We start from the raw sequence: 17,695 nt of genomic DNA on the forward strand, positions 1-17,695 counted from the left end.
ACATTCTGCTTTTGTCATTGCATTATTTCCTTAGCAGAAAAGTATAGCATGGTTTTGAAATCCTATCTCAAGGAAAGGCATGACTGCCCATAGAAATAAATGCTGCAGATTTTTACTCCTGACTGGTAAAGAGTAGGTACACGTATGTAAGCATTCCTCAAAAGTTTGTAGGTTCTTTGAAAGGTCAATAGGAATACATCTATATCAGTACCATTCTACACAACCAATACTAGAAGCTGCACTGAAAACAATGATTATGAGAAATAAAGTGCTTTTAAAGGAAGATATTTATGTAAGGATTTATAACTATGAGGGCGCTTAAAATTCGGGGTTCCTTTAGGATTATTCATCCAAGTGTTATCTTGGTATTGACAGCTGTGGCTCTTGGGGGTTGAAATGACAGAACCCCAACTCAAACAAGATTAAGCAAAAAAGGATAAACAACCCACAACTCCTACCCCTACAAGGGACAGTGGGTAGCTCCAAATGTTAAGGCAGCACCGCCGGAACCAGGGACATCAAACTCCTGAGACTCTTTCTCTATTCACCACTTTCTTGGCTCAGCCAGTTCGGCAGAATGGGGGAGATGCCTCAGGCTTCCAGCCATGTCATCCCAGCTTAGCACTATCAGCAGAAAGACTTCATTCTCTCGAGGTTTCTACAGCAAAAAGGACCCTCATGGGCCTTGCATAGATCGTTTGCCCACCCCTGGACCAATTACTGCTGCTGGGTTATGGTTTACTTGTTTGTTTGTTTATAAAGGTCGGGTCACGGTTTACTGCACTGATCCAATCTGGGTCATCCGTATGAACAAGGAGCCGGAATTAAGCAGCACAAGAGGGCCACGTGCAACGTGATAAAAGGAGACAGTGCTGCCTAAAATGGGATAGCAAATGAACTGGACTGGAAGCGATCTCACCTTGGTCCTTTCAGCCTTGAGGTAGAGGTCTCAGGAGCTTCGGCGCTAATGAGGGGCTTGCAGGCCTGTGAGGGCTGGTTTGCACAGCCCTGAGCTGGGTGCTCCTTGGCATCTGGGCTGCGCTGGCTTTAGCATTTGCCTGCCTTCTTCAGGTTCTTTCTTCTTAAGCTTTAGAAACTAAACACATGTTCACTTTATCGGTTTATTGTGGGAAACAACATGATGCCATGGAAAGAGAACAATGTGAAGCCAGAAAGCCCCCAGATCCTCGCTCCAGCGTTTACTAGCATCGAGACCTTTGGCAAATTATTTATGCTCAACGAATCTTAGTTTCACCATCTCTGTAAGGTAAAGTTGCCCGCTCCCTTACAAGGTTGCTGGGAAAGACAGGGAATGTATGTAAAGCACAGTGGCTGCTCACTATAGATGTTCAGTTGTTATTGAAGGGGAGGTGCCATAACCTGTGAGCAACCTTAAAGGGCTGGGATCGTGTCTAATGCTTGAGGTTCTAGACCAAAGGCTGTGAGGATGAAAGAACAAGACATGGCCCCAGCCCTCACTGGACTTAGAATTTAGTAAGGGAGAAAGTAAAAGTGCCAGAAGAGGTAATATAAGAAAAAAGTGCTGACACTTCAAAGGAGAAAGGAATTACCGTGTGCCAGGAACTTTACCCATATTCCCCATCTAGGGCACCTTGTGTTGCCATTTAACAGATTTAAGCACCAATTACTGTGGCAGAAAAATAGCTCTAACTGCCCAACTTTTGTAATGTATTGAAAAAAGAACATTTAGGGCATTCTGACAAGACATGTACTATATAATACATGCAAGATGCCTGGCAGCCCTATCTACATCCCTTACAACAATCCTACAGTCCTACCTATGTATTTATATAAATAAATCCCATTTATTATTTCCATTGTGCAACTGAGGAAACGGATTCAGAGATGTTGAGTGACTTATCCAAGGCTACAGACAGAATTGGCAGAACTGGGAACCAAGTTCCAATATGGCTCTAAAACTGGAATCTTTACATTACACCGTTCACTTTTCTCAATTCTCAATGACAATGGAAGATTTAGGTTCGAATTCCAGTTCAACCTCGAAATGTATGCCTGGCTCTAGGCCAGTTTCTCCTTCTGCACTTCTGTGTTTCCTCTACAAATAAGCTGACCAAATAGCTAGGTTTCTGTTCAGTTCTCTAGAGTTCTGAGAACCACCCAGGCAGTGATTCTCAAAGTGTGGTCCCTGGGCCACCAGCAACATCACCTGGGAACTTGTTAAGAAAGTATATTCGTGGCTACGCAGGATGTACTGAATCACATGCTGGGGATGGTCCAGAAATCTCTTAACAAGCTCTCCAGGAGACCCTAATTCAGCATTCTCAGGAATGCTGGTATTGTGATACCTTTTTTCCTCCTCAACAAGTCTATGACTCTCAATGCATCTCTTCTGAAGCTTTTAAGGCATCTTAGAAACTTGATATTTACATGACAGCATGGGACTAAAAATGTCTAGTCTTGCTTCCAAATACTTCATTAAACTTCACTCCTTTCTCCAAAGGGTCTAAAGTTACAATCCTTGTCAGTACCATTAATATCCCACCTGAACTGAACCTTCTACTAGATGCTATTTTTAGGTTGGAAGTACCTCCCTCTTCAGGGACTTTCACCCTTGATCCCTCCATCCCTCGCTTTCCCTTTAATCATTCAATACTCTATCCATCTTGTCCCAGACTTATTTAAACAATGCCCACTACTCTCTTAACTCCATAGCCCACAAACATCTCTAATTGTCTCTACTCTGTCCACAAAATGTAAAATGATCCTAGGGTCCTATGGAACCTCACCGACTTCAGTTTGAATATGGCAACATTTAAAAGGTGTGGAACTGAAGTTGACCTATTATGAACTACAGTTTGCTAAAGGCACTAAAGTGGAAGTGTATTCCACCTAGTAGAACTTTCAAGTCTCCTTAAGTACTTTAAACATTACTTTTTACTAATTAAAAATTATTTTAGTACGTTAATCCAAGTCCCCAAAAGACCTTTTATTAACTCTAAAACACTATCATTTTTTTTCAAACATTTAATTCACATACGCCATGTCCACACATAAATTAGTAAGATTTTACTACAAATTACGTATTAACTTCTTTGCACCATTACTGCCTATATATTTTAACTTTAACAGCAACAACAAAAAAAACCCTTCTCTAAAGCCTACGGACAATGAGAGGTAGAGCAATTGTCATAGTATATGGAAGTCTTCTATTGGTGATGAAATATACAAGCCCCTCCCCTCACTAACAGCCTGAAACAGAAATAGAACAAGTTAAAGATAATGCAAGGTGACATGAAGTTTTGAGACAACTAAAACTAAATGTCGGTCCAAAGTTGTTAAACTCACCACCAACTGGTGATAACTGGCTACGTCAGAATCACCCTGGGGAAATTTTGAAAAGAGACAAATTTTCAATTTCAGAATTGTTCAGGGTGGGACCAGCATTAGTCTCAGGTGTTTCTCGCACACAACAAATATAAGAACTATTGGCTCAGAGAAAAGATCCACTTTAAAATTAATCAGAAGCACCATGGCACAAGCCAATGTAAAAATATGCACGAGATGAGGACCCAGTTCAGTAGCTCTTCACCCAGTCACTGAAGCTGACATAAACACTTCACATGGGACTACACAGATAGCTGGAGCAGGACAGAAGGGTGGTCACTCATTACAGCAACTGTTGGCAGTGTTCTACCATCTCATTTCCCTGGTCCACTAAGTAGGTTCTCAATTGATGAATTACTGACTTTTCAAACAATTAGACTGCATGGAACAATAGTAGTGAGGATGCATGCTGCTTCTACCAAGTCCACAAGGCCCCAAACATTGGCGACACCAGTGCATCTATATATTATTGAAACAAAAATACCAAGAAAAAATTATATAAGATACACTGGTAGTTTTGGGGTGGGGGGAGGGTATCACTGATTAATGCTGACCCTGAACCGCTAAAGGGCTGCAACGCACAATTTGAAAAGTAGACTCACTTCAATACTTCACTTCATAGGTAAGAAAACACAATTCTGCAGATACACCATGTCACCATCTCAATTCAATCTTTGGTGTGACCTCTCATTTAACAAATTCCCGCCATGAAATCTCTCCACAGTATGACCTCAAATGACTTCCAAGCTCTGCATTCCCTTACTGCAGGCGGGCTTCCACCAAAGCACCTAGGACAAGGCCACCAAAACTCTCAACTTATAAGCCCTGTTGCCAAAGAAAGTGACCCATCCTTTCTCCTCAAGTGCAAAAATTCTAAGACAACAAGATTAGGTAGATCACCCATTACATGTTCAATCAACTGGATCAGTCACACAAGAATGCCCATTCTAGCCATAGGTAACCAGGAGGAAAAATAGAGTCTATGGGCAGACAATGGATAGATGTACACTAAAAATGATAAAACTATTTTCAGAGACATTTCTCTAGGCTATAACAAATAAATTAGCCTGCTTACAGGTAAAAATCACAACAAGCAGCATTATTAATTAAACAATTCCCAAAGCTAGTGATTTTAGCTAAATAATTTTACATTAGAACCTTCTAAGAAGGCTGCTAATAAACTAGAAGAAGGCTGCTAATAAACTAAACTATGTCAAAATTTACAAACCGAGTTTTAAAGTCAGGCTTGAAAGCCAAGATAAGCCACTACTCCTTTGTATAGTATTACCTCTGACCAAGGCACAAGAATTCACTCAGACAAATAACTTTCATAACCTACCTAAAAATAGGATAGCCCATAAATTTTCTAAACTGTTCTTCCCTGCTGTGGACAGCCCTTAATCTCTGACTGTAAAACTTAGCAAACTTTGGCATACGCTAATGTTAGTTTTATAAGTTACTAAAAACCTCTCTAAATTAAGCATCAGTTCTCAAATCTGGATAGTTTTCTCATCTGAATGCCTAAACATTTAGGTCACGAATTGAAATACCAGTAGAAAAATATTCATCTTTGGGCAGGTTGTAGAGTTACCACATGGCAAGAAACTGACAAGAAAATTTAAACATTCAGAGCATAAAAATACTTCAAAGCATTATGAATTTTCAACTTAGCACACTTTCGTAAAGTTTAGTATTTCCAACTACAGGAAAAGCAGACTGCTGTAGGATTTTAGATGATTTAAGCTAACTCAAATTTTTCCCAATTCCTGACATCAGTACTAGATTTATATAGTTTTATTATAGTAACAAATAGTTGTTACGGTGGGATCTACAAACATATACAGAATTATTATATTTAAATTCATATAGAACAGTATTTACATTTTTAAGTTACACTTTTGAAATCAGAAGATGAGGCACAGCTTAAATTTTACAACAAAGAAAAGAAAAATACACAACACAAAAACAGTTAACAGTAAAAATACAGCTATCTGTTCTCGACACAACACATGGAAACTCTGTCAGAAAGCTACATCTTCTTAATCTGATTGTCCAAATCATTAAAGTATGGATGATTCAGTGCCATTTTGCCAGAAATTCGTTTGGCAGGATCATAGACTAACATTTTCTGTGGGAGGAAAAAGATTTTTTAAAAGGTTAAGAAATAAACCATTTAAAAAAATCTCCAAAACGCCTTACTTTTCTACCAATAAGCCCTAAGCTAATAATTTTAATGAAAAACTACTAAATGAACATTTCTGTTAGTTTAATACCAAAGCACATAAATGTCTTACTTCACCCCCTAGCTCTAAATAATCTATTCCTTAAATCATAGATATCTTGATAACCTCTTTTTGCTATAAATTATGGTTTACGACACAAGCATTCAGATAGTTTTAAAACCAAGGCATAAATTGAAGAAAGATTATCTAGTTAATTATATTTACTTTGAGAATTAAATGGCCCTGAGTTATTTACAGCATTGCTGAAGTGGTGGCAATTAACTATAGAGGTTTCTAATGTAGCTTCCAGCAAGTTCCAAATAAAAACAAAACCAATGTGTTATAAACATAGTTTAAATGAGTCACTAAATGAATTATGGTCAGACAACCTAGTATTAAAGTTTATTTACACATTAACAGAAAAGGCTGAATAAAGTTAAAATTTATCTTAAAGAAATATTATTAATCTTAAAGAAAACTAAATCAATAAGCAGACCCAGAGATACTTTTACTATCTAGTTACCATTTGAGCTCTTATTATATAGCTAGCACTCTATTAAGTGCTTTGTACGTTTCATGTTACTTAATCCTCACACAAAAAGGTAGGAATTAGTCCCACTTTACAAACAAGAACTTTGAGGCTCAAAGAGGTTAAGGAACCTGCCCAAGTTCATAGAGTTTAAGAGTGATAAAGCTGAAATTTGAAACCAAGACTGACTTAGGATTTACAGCAGTGATTGTCAACTGGGTGAGACTTTGCCCCTCAGGGGACATTCGGCAATGTGTGGAGACATCTGGGGTTGTCACAACTGGGAGGAATGTGTTAATGGCATCTATAGGACAGAGGAATGGGATGCTGTTAAATATCTTACAATGCACAGGACAGCCTCCAGCAGCAAAGAATGAGCCAGTCCAAGATGTCAATACTGGCTAGACTAAGGAACCATGATTGACAGTATGATTTTCATTTCATTAACTAAAGTGAAATTCTTCATGTTCAAGAATCACGGAAGTTATTGGATTCCAGACTGGGTCAGGAATATAGAAGGCCTTTTACATCATATCATCAATATTAATGTACAAAATATCTGAGTGGCAGTAAAGGATCTTGGACTGCACTTGTAAGCATTTGGGAACTCTAAGCTGAATTTGGTGGCATGATTTATAAATTGTGAAGGGGCTCAAAGATCAGTTAGAACATGTGTATGATGATATAGCAGTAGATTTTTTCCTTTGTTTAGTAACCTGTCAAAATCTTTTTTTTTTTGCAATCACATTACCTGAGATTCATAAAAACTAGTCCCTTCTAAAATCCCAGTATTGGACTTCCCTGGTGGCGCAGTGGCTAAGAATCCGCCTGCCAATGCAGGGGACACAGGTTCGATCCCTGGTCCGGGAAGATCCCACATGCCACAGAGCAACTAAGCCCGTGCCCCACAACTACTGAGCCTGTGCTCTAGAGCCCGCGAGCCACAACTACTGAGCCTGTGCGCCTAGAGCCCGTGCTCTGCAACGAGAAGCCGCTGCAATGAGAAGCCCGCGCACCGCAATGAAAAGTAACTCCCGCTCACCGCAACTAGAGAAAGCCCGCGTGCAGCAACGAAGACCCAATGCAGCCAAATAATAAATAAAAGTAAATTTTAAAATAAGTTTAAAAAGAAAAGAAAAGAAAATCTCAGTATTTAAATACTGTTCTAAAACAAATTTCCTGAGGCAGGTCTATTATCCTAACAAATTTGTTTTTTATCTTGTTTTTAAAGAACACAACTGTTTAGTTGGGAACAGCAACATAACAGAGGGAAAGGTTTTAAGAACTACATTTGTCCTTCTGCTAACCTGTCTGATGGGGAAACAAGGCAAAGTGAGAAATGGGAATTCATGCAGTAAAGACTTTAAAAATTAAAACGACTGTGTCTAAACTAAAAAGCAGTAAATACTGAGACAAAAAACCTGGAGAGGAAGGCCACTCCAAGTCCACAACTTAAAGGTTTATTAACCTCATCCTCTCCTTCAGAGTATCTACAGCTACCTATCAGATTAAAAACAAGTGAACAAGGGCTTCCCTGGTGGCGCAGTGGTTAAGAATCTGCCTGCCAATTTAGGGGACACGGGTTCGAGCCCTGGTCCAGGAAGATCCCACATGCTGTGGAGCAACTAAGCCTGTGTGCCACCACTACTGAGCCTGCACTCTAGAGCTCGTGAGCCACAACTACTGAAACCCGTGCACCTAGAGTCCGAGTTCTGCAACAAGAGAATCCACCACAATGAGAAGCCCGCGCACTGCAACAAAGAGTAGCCCCCGCGCGCCACAACTAAAGAAAGCCCGCGTGCAGCAACGAAGACCCAACGCAACCAAATAAATAAATAAATAAATAAATCTATATATGAAAAAAAGTGAACAAATGCCACATCCTCCTCTCGAAACCACTAGTGGTTTTTGTATCTAAAATGGAGCTAGTAATGTGCTCACTTCGGCAATAAACATAACAGACATAATAGTTATGTGCCTGGCTCAGTATATGGTGGTTTTCTTCCTATTTCCTACGTGAAAGAAAGAATTAAGTACATTCAGAATCATGCACAGTGTTGAAGTCAATATAAAGGGCATTCCTTACCGAGAGCAGATCCAAGCCATTCTCATCCAAGTTTTTGACATGGGATGCTAAGCTTCCTGGTTTCCATTTGGGAAATGTATTCTTATAGTCCTGTAAAGATTCCACTTCTGGCCACACTTCATTATTGGGAGTACCCAAAGCTCTAAACAGCCACAGCAAAACAAAAACTTATGGTTAAAGTATAAACATAACTCTTGTTATATACATGTTAATATAAAAGTTCTTAGTAGCTCAAGTATAAAACAAAAATACCTGAAAATTCTGAAGAGTTGATCGATTTCTGAATCCCCATGGAAAAGTGGTTTCTTAGTTGCTAATTCAGCAAATATGGTACCTATACTCCAAATGTCAACTGGAGTTGAGTAGCGAGCTGACCCCAGCAATACTTCTGGAGATCTATACCAGAGTGTTACTACCTATTACAAAGAAAATATCTTACTTGGAATAAATGTGGCACGTTAAATTACCTAAATGTAAACATTTCTATTTCATTAGGACTGTCCTTTAGAATGCTGCTTGACTGCCTCTGATAATAGTGTTTAAAAGTCAATTAACTATACACAATACTAAATGTTAGATAAATAATGAAGTATTTCTAAGTTATATTCATTAGGGGGAAAAAGAAAAAAGCATACCAAGTCTTTTCAAATCATTAAAATGCGAGGAACAAAAGAGTCAAGATAGCCTTCACTTACAAAAAAAAAAAAGCCCAATGATAATGGATTTGGGGTTGACACTGTACAAGTGCATGTAGCGATTACATGCTAAAATCAAAACTAAGTCAAACAACAGTTTATTAGTAGTCTAGCACCAATCTACTATTTTAGCATATCTAATTTATCACATTGGAGGTCAGTGGCAAATGTTTACGCCAATGGAAACCAAATAATCTTTATTTATAGAGCCATGGGAAAAATGATAAAAAGGAATAATTAAAAGAAGCCAAGACATCTGACCAGATCAGCACTGTCATTAAGTTTTGATCTGGAGAAGTCTTTGGGCAGAAGGGTAGACAACTCCACAGAAGACAAGGTTTCCCAATAATCCTTAACTATGTGAGTCAACATTCCCTTTCCCTCCAGAAACAGCAAACAAAATGCCAAGTCATCAATATAACACAAACAAAACTTGGTTATATTTAGAAGCTTCTAAATACATCTGAAACAGTAGCACTTAAGCAACAAAACCTGTCTTTTAACCAATCTTATTGTTTCAAGAGAGGATCCAATCAACAGACAGAAATCTCATGGTAATTTGAATGGGGAAAGTCTACTGTAAAAGATTAGTAACTATAACAGAGGATTGGAAGATTTAGATTGACTAGTAAGAATAACGACTCCTTCCTGTAATGCCTCTCCAGCACCCTCTACTGTCAAAGCGTAACATCACAGCAACTGGCAAAAGAAAAATACTCAAAAGGTTCCAGATACATTTTCACATAGCAGGCAATGAAGGATAACTTTGGAGCAGAGAGGCAATAAACTGATACTGGCACAGAGTGGAAATCTTTCTGATTGAGTATTTCTTTCTTGACTTAAAGAATATAGAAAACAATCCAGCAATCACACTTAACAAAAGCACCAAAAAACATACCTCATGTGTATATACTCTAATAGGTATTCCAAAAGCTCTGGCAAGGCCAAAATCTGCCAGTTTAATTGTTCCTTTATCATCAATCAATAGATTTTGAGGTTTTAAGTCTCTGTGTAGAACTCTTCTAGAGTGACAAAACACAATCCCTTGTAGGATTTGGTACAAATAACTCTGGAAGAAGGAACCATAAGTTAGAAACTTAACCATACCATTTAACAATTTTCTAAATAATCTTGGCTTTCTTTCAAAGACATGAGAAATGATAATGCAGAGAAATAAACAATTTACAAAAAAAGTTCTCAGGGGCTTCCCTGGTGGCGCAGTGGTTGAGAGTCTGCCTGCTAATGCAGGGGACACGGGTTCGAGCCCTGGTCTGGGAGGATCCCACATGCCGCGGAGCGACTAGGCCCGTGAGCCACAACTACTGAGCCTGCGCGTCTGGAGCCTGTGCTCCGCAACAAGAGAGGCTGCGATAGTGAGAGGCCTGTGCACCGCGATGAAGAGTGGCCCCCGCTTGCCACAACTAGAGAAAGCCCTCACACAGAAACGAAGACCCAACACAGCAAAAATAAGTAAATAAAAATTAAAAAAAAAAAAAGTTCTCAGGCAATTTGAGACTAACAGGAAGTATTTGGGGGTGGGAAGCCCATTTATATAAGGTATTCATGTTTGTATACCTATGACAAAGATATTCACCTTATGGGCACATGTTTATGAACTCACTTATTCTTCTTTTACTTATTTTGGCCCCTAATTCTTAAGTTAGTTTTCTATATAGAAATTTTCTTAAACTTTTGTTTTATATAATTATAGCAACTCTATTTCTACCTTGAATAAGGTTAGTCTTTTCCATTTCAGCCTTTTATCTTTACATACTCATTTCCTCTTTGGAGACATTGGTCACAGACTCCAAAAGAAACAACAAAGAGAATATTATGACTGTGTATTTAAAGAGATACAATTATCGCAAAATCCTGTTCGGTAAGTTCAGAGAAGTGTTTTATAAGATACTTGTTGCCAAGACAATGTAATTGACATTTGAAGCAACATGGATATTACAGAAATAGAAAATATACATAGTTATAGTATTGACTTATAAAGTTCAAAATTATAAAATACATAAAATCAATCAGTTGGAACAACTGGCTAGCCATTTGGAAAAAAATTAAGAACCCTCGTTCTTACACCAAAATAAACCTTTGATCCATCTAGAATTTAAGACAAAAGGAGGGGGTGGGGGTAATCTACTAGAACTACTAGAAAAACATTGCCATGTATTGTTCTAATACATGTGATCTTTGAGTGAGGAAGACTTAAATAAGACATAAAAAATCTCAAAGTCCAAAAGTCATGTATAAGATTGTTAAATTATAAAAATTACTAACAGTGTACTCCATTAACAAATCAAAAGACAAAAAAAAGGAATAAAAGAACTATTATCAACATGTTACTGATAAGAGGCTCTTAGAAACCAGTGGAAAAAATATCCTAACAGGATCATCAGTGAAGAATATGTATAGGCTGTTTATAAAATGGCTAAGAAATGAAAAAATGTTAAATGACATGCAAAATGATATTAGTCTTTTTCACATAATAGATTATTATCAAAAAGATTGATAAAAACAAGTTTCAACAGTGAGGTATTAAAAGAAAATACACACCATGATGTTTAAGAGTAAATTGCTCTAATTTTTTAGAGGGCAAATGGCACTCTCTATCAAGATTTTAAGTGTAAATAAACATCTTCAACCCATTGATTCCACCTGTGAGAATCCATCCTATGAAGATGTATATGAAGACATAAAGATATTCACTGCAGCACTGACCATAAGGGCATGAATCACCAAGCTGGAAAACAATTTCAATGTCCACCAGTGTGGAACTGGTTTACATAACTGTATCAAAAATTAGGAAGACTCCTGAACAAAATGGAATTGAAGAAAAAATCATAGTGGGGATTTCCCTACGAGGTGATATTACAAGGAATACTCATTACAGTTACGTTAAGATATAGATGGATGTCAAAAATAAATAATGTTTCTGAGTAAAAAAAAAAAAAATTAGAAAGACAGGTAGACCTATGGTCGAATAATGTTTTACACAGAAAAGGGAAAGTAATGCATATATATATATATATAAATATATATAATCCCATTTTTATAAAAACAGTATATGTATATACACATACAAAGTTGACATATAAGTATCTCTAAGATTACTAATAAAACAATGGCTACACAGGGAGATCAGCTCCGTGCTTTGTGACCAGCTAGAGGGGTAGGACAGGAGGGAGACGCAAGAGGGAGGGGATATAGGGATATATGTATACGTATAGCTGATTCACTTTGTTATACAGCAGAAACTAACACAGCAATGTAAAGCAATTATACTCCAATAAAGATATTTAAAAAAAAAAAAAAGAATGCCTACCTCTAAGGAGAGGTTTGGTAGAGATGGTGTAAGGATAATTACACATTTAAAATTTAAATGAAATTTAATGTCTAAAATAAATTAACCAAAATATATTTAAAACCAGAATAAAATGAAACCGCCTGCCACCATCACCCCGCCCCAGGCTTTTGCTACTTTGTTTTACATGTACCTGACTGCCAAATAAAGACCAGAATATCCTAGCTTCCAACAATGGAATATGTACTTATTACTTTTGTTATCTCAGGCACTACTTTTCACTTTACAGCTAGAAGCACTATCTAGTAATAAAATGGGTAACCATTAACAACCTAACCCATAGACTAACTGTGTGGGAGAAAACAAAATATTCTTTTCTTCCTCGTTCTACTTTCTAACACTTTTTCCAAGCACATTTTCATGAAACACAGGGACTTCTACAGAGTAAACACTTTACATTCACAGTGGAAAAATACTAATAAAATTAGGCAAGATTCTTACCTTAACAAGTGAAGGATCCATGAACTGACCAGGAGGGATAGAATCCAAGTATTTCTTGAGATCCATGGAAAGGAATTCAAAGATGAGATATAACCTGGAATCCTGCATAAGCACATCTTGAAGACTGAAGAATAAAATGATTATATGAAAATTTAAAACACTAACATTTTTGACCTCTCACAAAATAAAATTATTTCTATACATTTCACAGTTGCTGTTACAAAAAGTAGGGCCATAAGAAATTTTACTATACTGTTTTGGGAAAGAAGAGGTGGTAGCTTCCCTAGTTGTGAAAACCGTAGCACTAACCTAGAACTCGAGAAAGGAACCTCAGGGCAGCACTTGAAAATCAAGTCATATTATATTAGGCGCTAAATGGCGAGCGGCTTCTACTCCAGAAGAACGTTTCTAGGTTGACTGCTTGTTGCTCAGAGCTTGTCTTTCCATTGAGGTAAATAACAGAAACAACAGCATCTGACTTCACTAGTTGCTCACTACCTCTAGCCCCAGGAAAACGCAGTTAAATCCCGATTTGGAAAGATGCCAGTCCAAATACTTGGAAAGAAAAAGTTTTTCTTCATCTGACCTATCTACCTGTCTCAGGTCTCTGATTAAGGAGTCTTTAAGGATCAGAGCTCTCAGAGTGGGAGCAGTGTCAAAGCTCTGTGAAAGACTTCCTTTTCTCCCTTGACCAGTTTACCCTGATTTTCCAGCCCCCACTACTAATCTTCATCACCAAGCTCCTCTAACTCTGTTCCTGCTTTACCAGCCTTTTTTTCTATGCCCAGCATTCTCAATGAACAAAAATAGTAGGGTTCTAGTCAGCTCAGCAAGGTTACACCAGAAATTAAGCAAATGTAAAAGTTTCCACAATGAAATTCACATTTTGAAATAGTATGCGGAAAATGATTCAAATTCAGATATTACACCATACCTGACTATATTTGGATGACGAAGTTCTTTTAATAGAGATATTTCCCGAATTGCAGTACTAGGAACTCCTTCCTCTTCACTTTCTAGTCTGATTTTCTTCATGGCTACCACTTGACCTGTAGTTTTGTGTCTACCCTTATACACAACTCCATAGGTACCTGAAATAGACAAAGTGTCTGCTATGTGACAACCTCCACAAACTAAAAAAGATTTTAAAAATGACTGAATCCCATAAGGTGTCACATGATAGAAATGTCTGCTGTGGCCAGATAGGAAGCATCTTAGTCATAATTATACCCTCATCACTTCCAAAACAACACTGAAGGTAACTAAAACCTATCATGGCTGTAGTTTAGAGAATTCATATAGTCATCACAGGTTTCCCATACATTTAAATTACCAGTAATTTTCCAGCACATTTTAGAGAAAAAGGATCGTTTGCAGATTGGAATGTATCTCCTGTCAAATATCCTACCTGGCAACAAGGTAGGCATAAAATACAGTGCAAAGATTTGGGCTCAGGAAATATTACTAACAGGAGTCACTGTGACACTTTCAGAAAACTTCATATAGAGTGCTTCATACATTTCAAATATACAGTCAACAATCCTCATCTAGAAAAGAATGAGGATAAAATATTTTATTAAATATTTGATCTATTCAAGCTCATATTAGCTACTATATAGCAGAAAGCCTCACATCCATTTGGAAGCTGAGAACACTGATTCTGAGATATGGGCTTCAGATAATGAGCAACAATGTCAATACTGACATTGACAGGGATCCTGGAGCAGACCCCACTCAGGAAGATCAGTCATTTGCATAATATAGTCAAATAAACTGTTAATGGTAAATTCAGAGCTTTTTTTAAGTATGCTTACCTCTCCCTCAAGTGTACAACATTCACCTGGTCCTAAAATTTACTCACAACAACCACTGATAAACTTATAGCAAACACTAGATATGCATTCTAAAATATATATTTATTTATTTGGTTGCACTGGGTCTTAGTTTTAGCTTGCTGGTTCCTTAGTTGCGGCACACGGGCTCCTTAGTTGTGGCTTGCAAACTCTCAGTTGAGGCATGCATGTGTGATCTAGTCCCCTGACCAGGGATCGAACCCGGGCCCCCCGCATTGGGAGCGCAGAGTCTTAACCACTGTGCCACCAATTAGGTTCCTTGATATGTACTGAATTGAGTTTTAGACATCACAAGTGCTCTTTGTCTCTCTTCTGACTCTTTTTGAACCATATCACTTCTCAATGAACTACTGGAATAGAGCGCTAGTTAAACAGAGCACAGTGATTCCACTGGTTAATTACCAAAAATTATTTGTGACATACAAGGTATGGGCTCTGAAATGAACTAAGCATTATAAAATTTTAAAATGTTCGATATGGACAAGTTATGGAGACTGAACGGTAAAGAGAAAAACCTTTGATCAACAAATGTTTACAGAGTGCCTACTAAATGCCAACTAAGGTTCCACATCATGGATATAGCTATGTTCTCTACAATCTAAAAAGACATTTCCTTAAGACAGGAAGGAGTTCCAAGACTAATGTAACAACACTCAGATTTTTGTTATTCAGAAGAAACTAGAGAACAACTTTGTAATAATTGAAATAAGAAAAGTCTGGATATATTTAAGAAATGAATTGGGCTGTCAAAAACTCAATGTCAGAGGGGAAAAGTCAGGGGGACAATTCTAAATCAGAAGACATTAAGGAGACATTAACCACCAAATGAAATGCATGACCCTGACTAGAACTTCAAGTATATATGCAGAAGTATTTAGAAGTAAAGCACATAATTCCACTGCCCTAACACCCTTCCCAACACACCTACAAGATATCAATAGTGTTTTCAAAATACAAATATTGCTTTAAGCATTTAGTATTAGAAGGATGTAAGATTATTGGAAGGGGGCTGTTGGGGAGACATGTCAGAATAATTCCAATTCTCTTGAAATGTGAACATTTTTGTGTTTTATTATGTAGAGAACATATGTATTAATGCACTAATATACTGTTAGATGTACCTGAAAGATTGGATTTTAAAAAACTAACTAGTTAATTAATTTTTTTATTTTTGGCTGCATTGGGTCTTCGTTGCTGTGCACAAGCTTTCTCTCTAGTTGGGGCGAGCAGGGGCTGCTCTTCGTTGCAGTGCGTGGGCTTCTCATTGCAGTGGCTTCTCTTGTTGCAGAGCACGAGCTCTAGGCGCACGGGCTTCAGTAGTTGTGGCTCGCGGGCTCTAGAGCGCAGGCTCAGTAGTGGCGCATGGGCTTAGTTGCTCCATGGCATGTGGGATCATCCCAGACCAGGGCTCGAACCCGTGTCCCCTGCATTGGCAGGTGGATTCTTAACCACTGCGCCACCAGGGAAGTCCCAAAGATTAGATTTTAATGAATATTTACATGTCTTCATGTCAAGGACATTACAGCATCATTAAATCATTTTTAAAAAATCCTTTTATATTATTAAAACCACTCACCTTCTCCAATTTTCTCTATTTTGGTATAGTCTTCCATAGTTAATCAATGGGTATGGTAGATCCTAAAATGAGAGGAAAAGCTGATTTGATTACATGTCACTAACTCAAAGCGTGCTTTTACGTTATTAATGAGATACTATAAGTAAAGCATTTCCCACAGTGCCTAGTGCAGTATTAATTTCCCATGAATATTAGCTATTATATTAGAACAATAGTTAGAAGGGAAAGAACTCAAAGACTCTCCCACCCTTCTTAGTTTCTGAAACATTGGAAATATTTGTATATCCTATACCAGTGTAACATTTAGCCTCTTCCAAATTAACCCTCAAATTCACACATGGACTTACCTATTCTTCCCAAACACATCCCAGATGTTCTCTTTATGTAACACTTCTAAGGGAGCACCAGTGTGTGCCAGTTATACCCAAATATTTTAACAAGGTTATTTGACTGAATTTGTACAGCTTTATATTTTTATGAAGATAATTAAAAAAAATTTTTTTTGAAAGACATGAGTAGGGAGCTAAAATGTGGTCACACTGCTCACCCATTAGAGGGTTTAAAGCAGCGAAAAGTATACGTGTTTCAACTTGCTCAAGTGACAGTTTTAATCTTTCTCCTGTTGTCAGCAGTCACATAACACAAACATGACAAAAAGTTTCAAGGTACTTTTTGTAAGGTAGGAAAGATCACTAAGCACTCTAAAAGAAAAAGTGCAATTCCACACATAAAATCTAATTATACCCCACAGAAATGTCAAGAACAAAGTAAAAAGCCATATACTTGAATCACAAAGAATGGTTAAAAAAAAAAAAAAAAAAGAGCTGAAATGACAACCAGTTACTCAAGACTTCCTGGTAAGTCTTGGTTGGTAAGTTTGCAATGAAAAATAGCTCCAGCAGCCCAAAGCATCATTTTATAATACATCACCGATGAAACCATATATAAAGGTCACTGAGCCTGAGGTTATATTGACCCTTAAGTTATGTTTCTCACATTCTTCTTCAAAATCATTCCAGAAATAAGTAGAGATAAATCTTTTTAAATGAACAAAATTGCACTACCCTGGCCATCTTAAAAATGGTTAATTTTACAAATGACAGTGGACGATTAGGATAATTATCTTTTCTTCAATATCCAGATGTAATATGCCTAAAGCACAATGAAATTGCTGAGCTCACTTTAGACAAATAACTGAAAACCAACCCAATTTCAAAGCTTACTCTTCCACCCTTTCCTGGTTGTAACTATTTTAAATAAAGGATGCGGCCTCAGCATAGCTTTTGAAAGCCCCCTGTACGTGGCAGGATGTAAAATACCAGCGGCTTAATCCACCCAGAGACCTCCAGGTCGTTAGAGGAAGCAAGACGTGCACATTGGTAACTTTAGTATTAAATAAAAATTGATTAAAGGATTTAAAAACACACGTTTCTAACTCTCGGCATTTCTTAGATTTCCACTTTTTGCCAATTCCATAGAATGTAACCACCACCAAGCATAAAATAAAAACGACGACGACGACAACAAAAAATCCAAGTTCTCTAGTGTTCTATGCCTTGC

General features: G+C 37.6%; 1 protein-coding gene across 3 annotated transcripts; it reads right to left on the reverse strand.

Annotated features, from left to right (window-relative positions):
* Positions 1 to 964: 964 nt before the first annotated feature.
* Positions 965 to 16,172, reverse strand: CDK1 (cyclin dependent kinase 1; the record flags this gene model as incomplete). 3 transcript variants are annotated; one of them, XM_082854065.1, is made up of 7 exons in its annotated part: positions 965 to 1,096; positions 8,204 to 8,345; positions 8,456 to 8,619; positions 9,797 to 9,967; positions 12,707 to 12,830; positions 13,641 to 13,797; positions 16,136 to 16,172. In XM_082854065.1, 7 exons carry the CDS (start codon positions 16,170 to 16,172, stop codon positions 965 to 967), a joined length of 927 nt encoding a protein of 308 aa, XP_082710191.1. The 3 variants fall into 3 exon arrangements, with proteins under 3 accessions (XP_082710191.1, XP_082710192.1, XP_082710193.1); XM_082854066.1 differs by lacking the exon at positions 965 to 1,096 and adding an exon at positions 5,396 to 5,494; XM_082854067.1 differs by lacking the exons at positions 965 to 1,096; positions 9,797 to 9,967 and adding an exon at positions 5,396 to 5,494.
* Positions 16,173 to 17,695: the final 1,523 nt, after the last annotated feature.

This window comes from Leucopleurus acutus (genome assembly GCF_964270905.1).
Source record: "Leucopleurus acutus genome assembly, chromosome: 14".
NCBI lineage: Eukaryota > Metazoa > Chordata > Mammalia > Artiodactyla > Delphinidae > Leucopleurus > Leucopleurus acutus.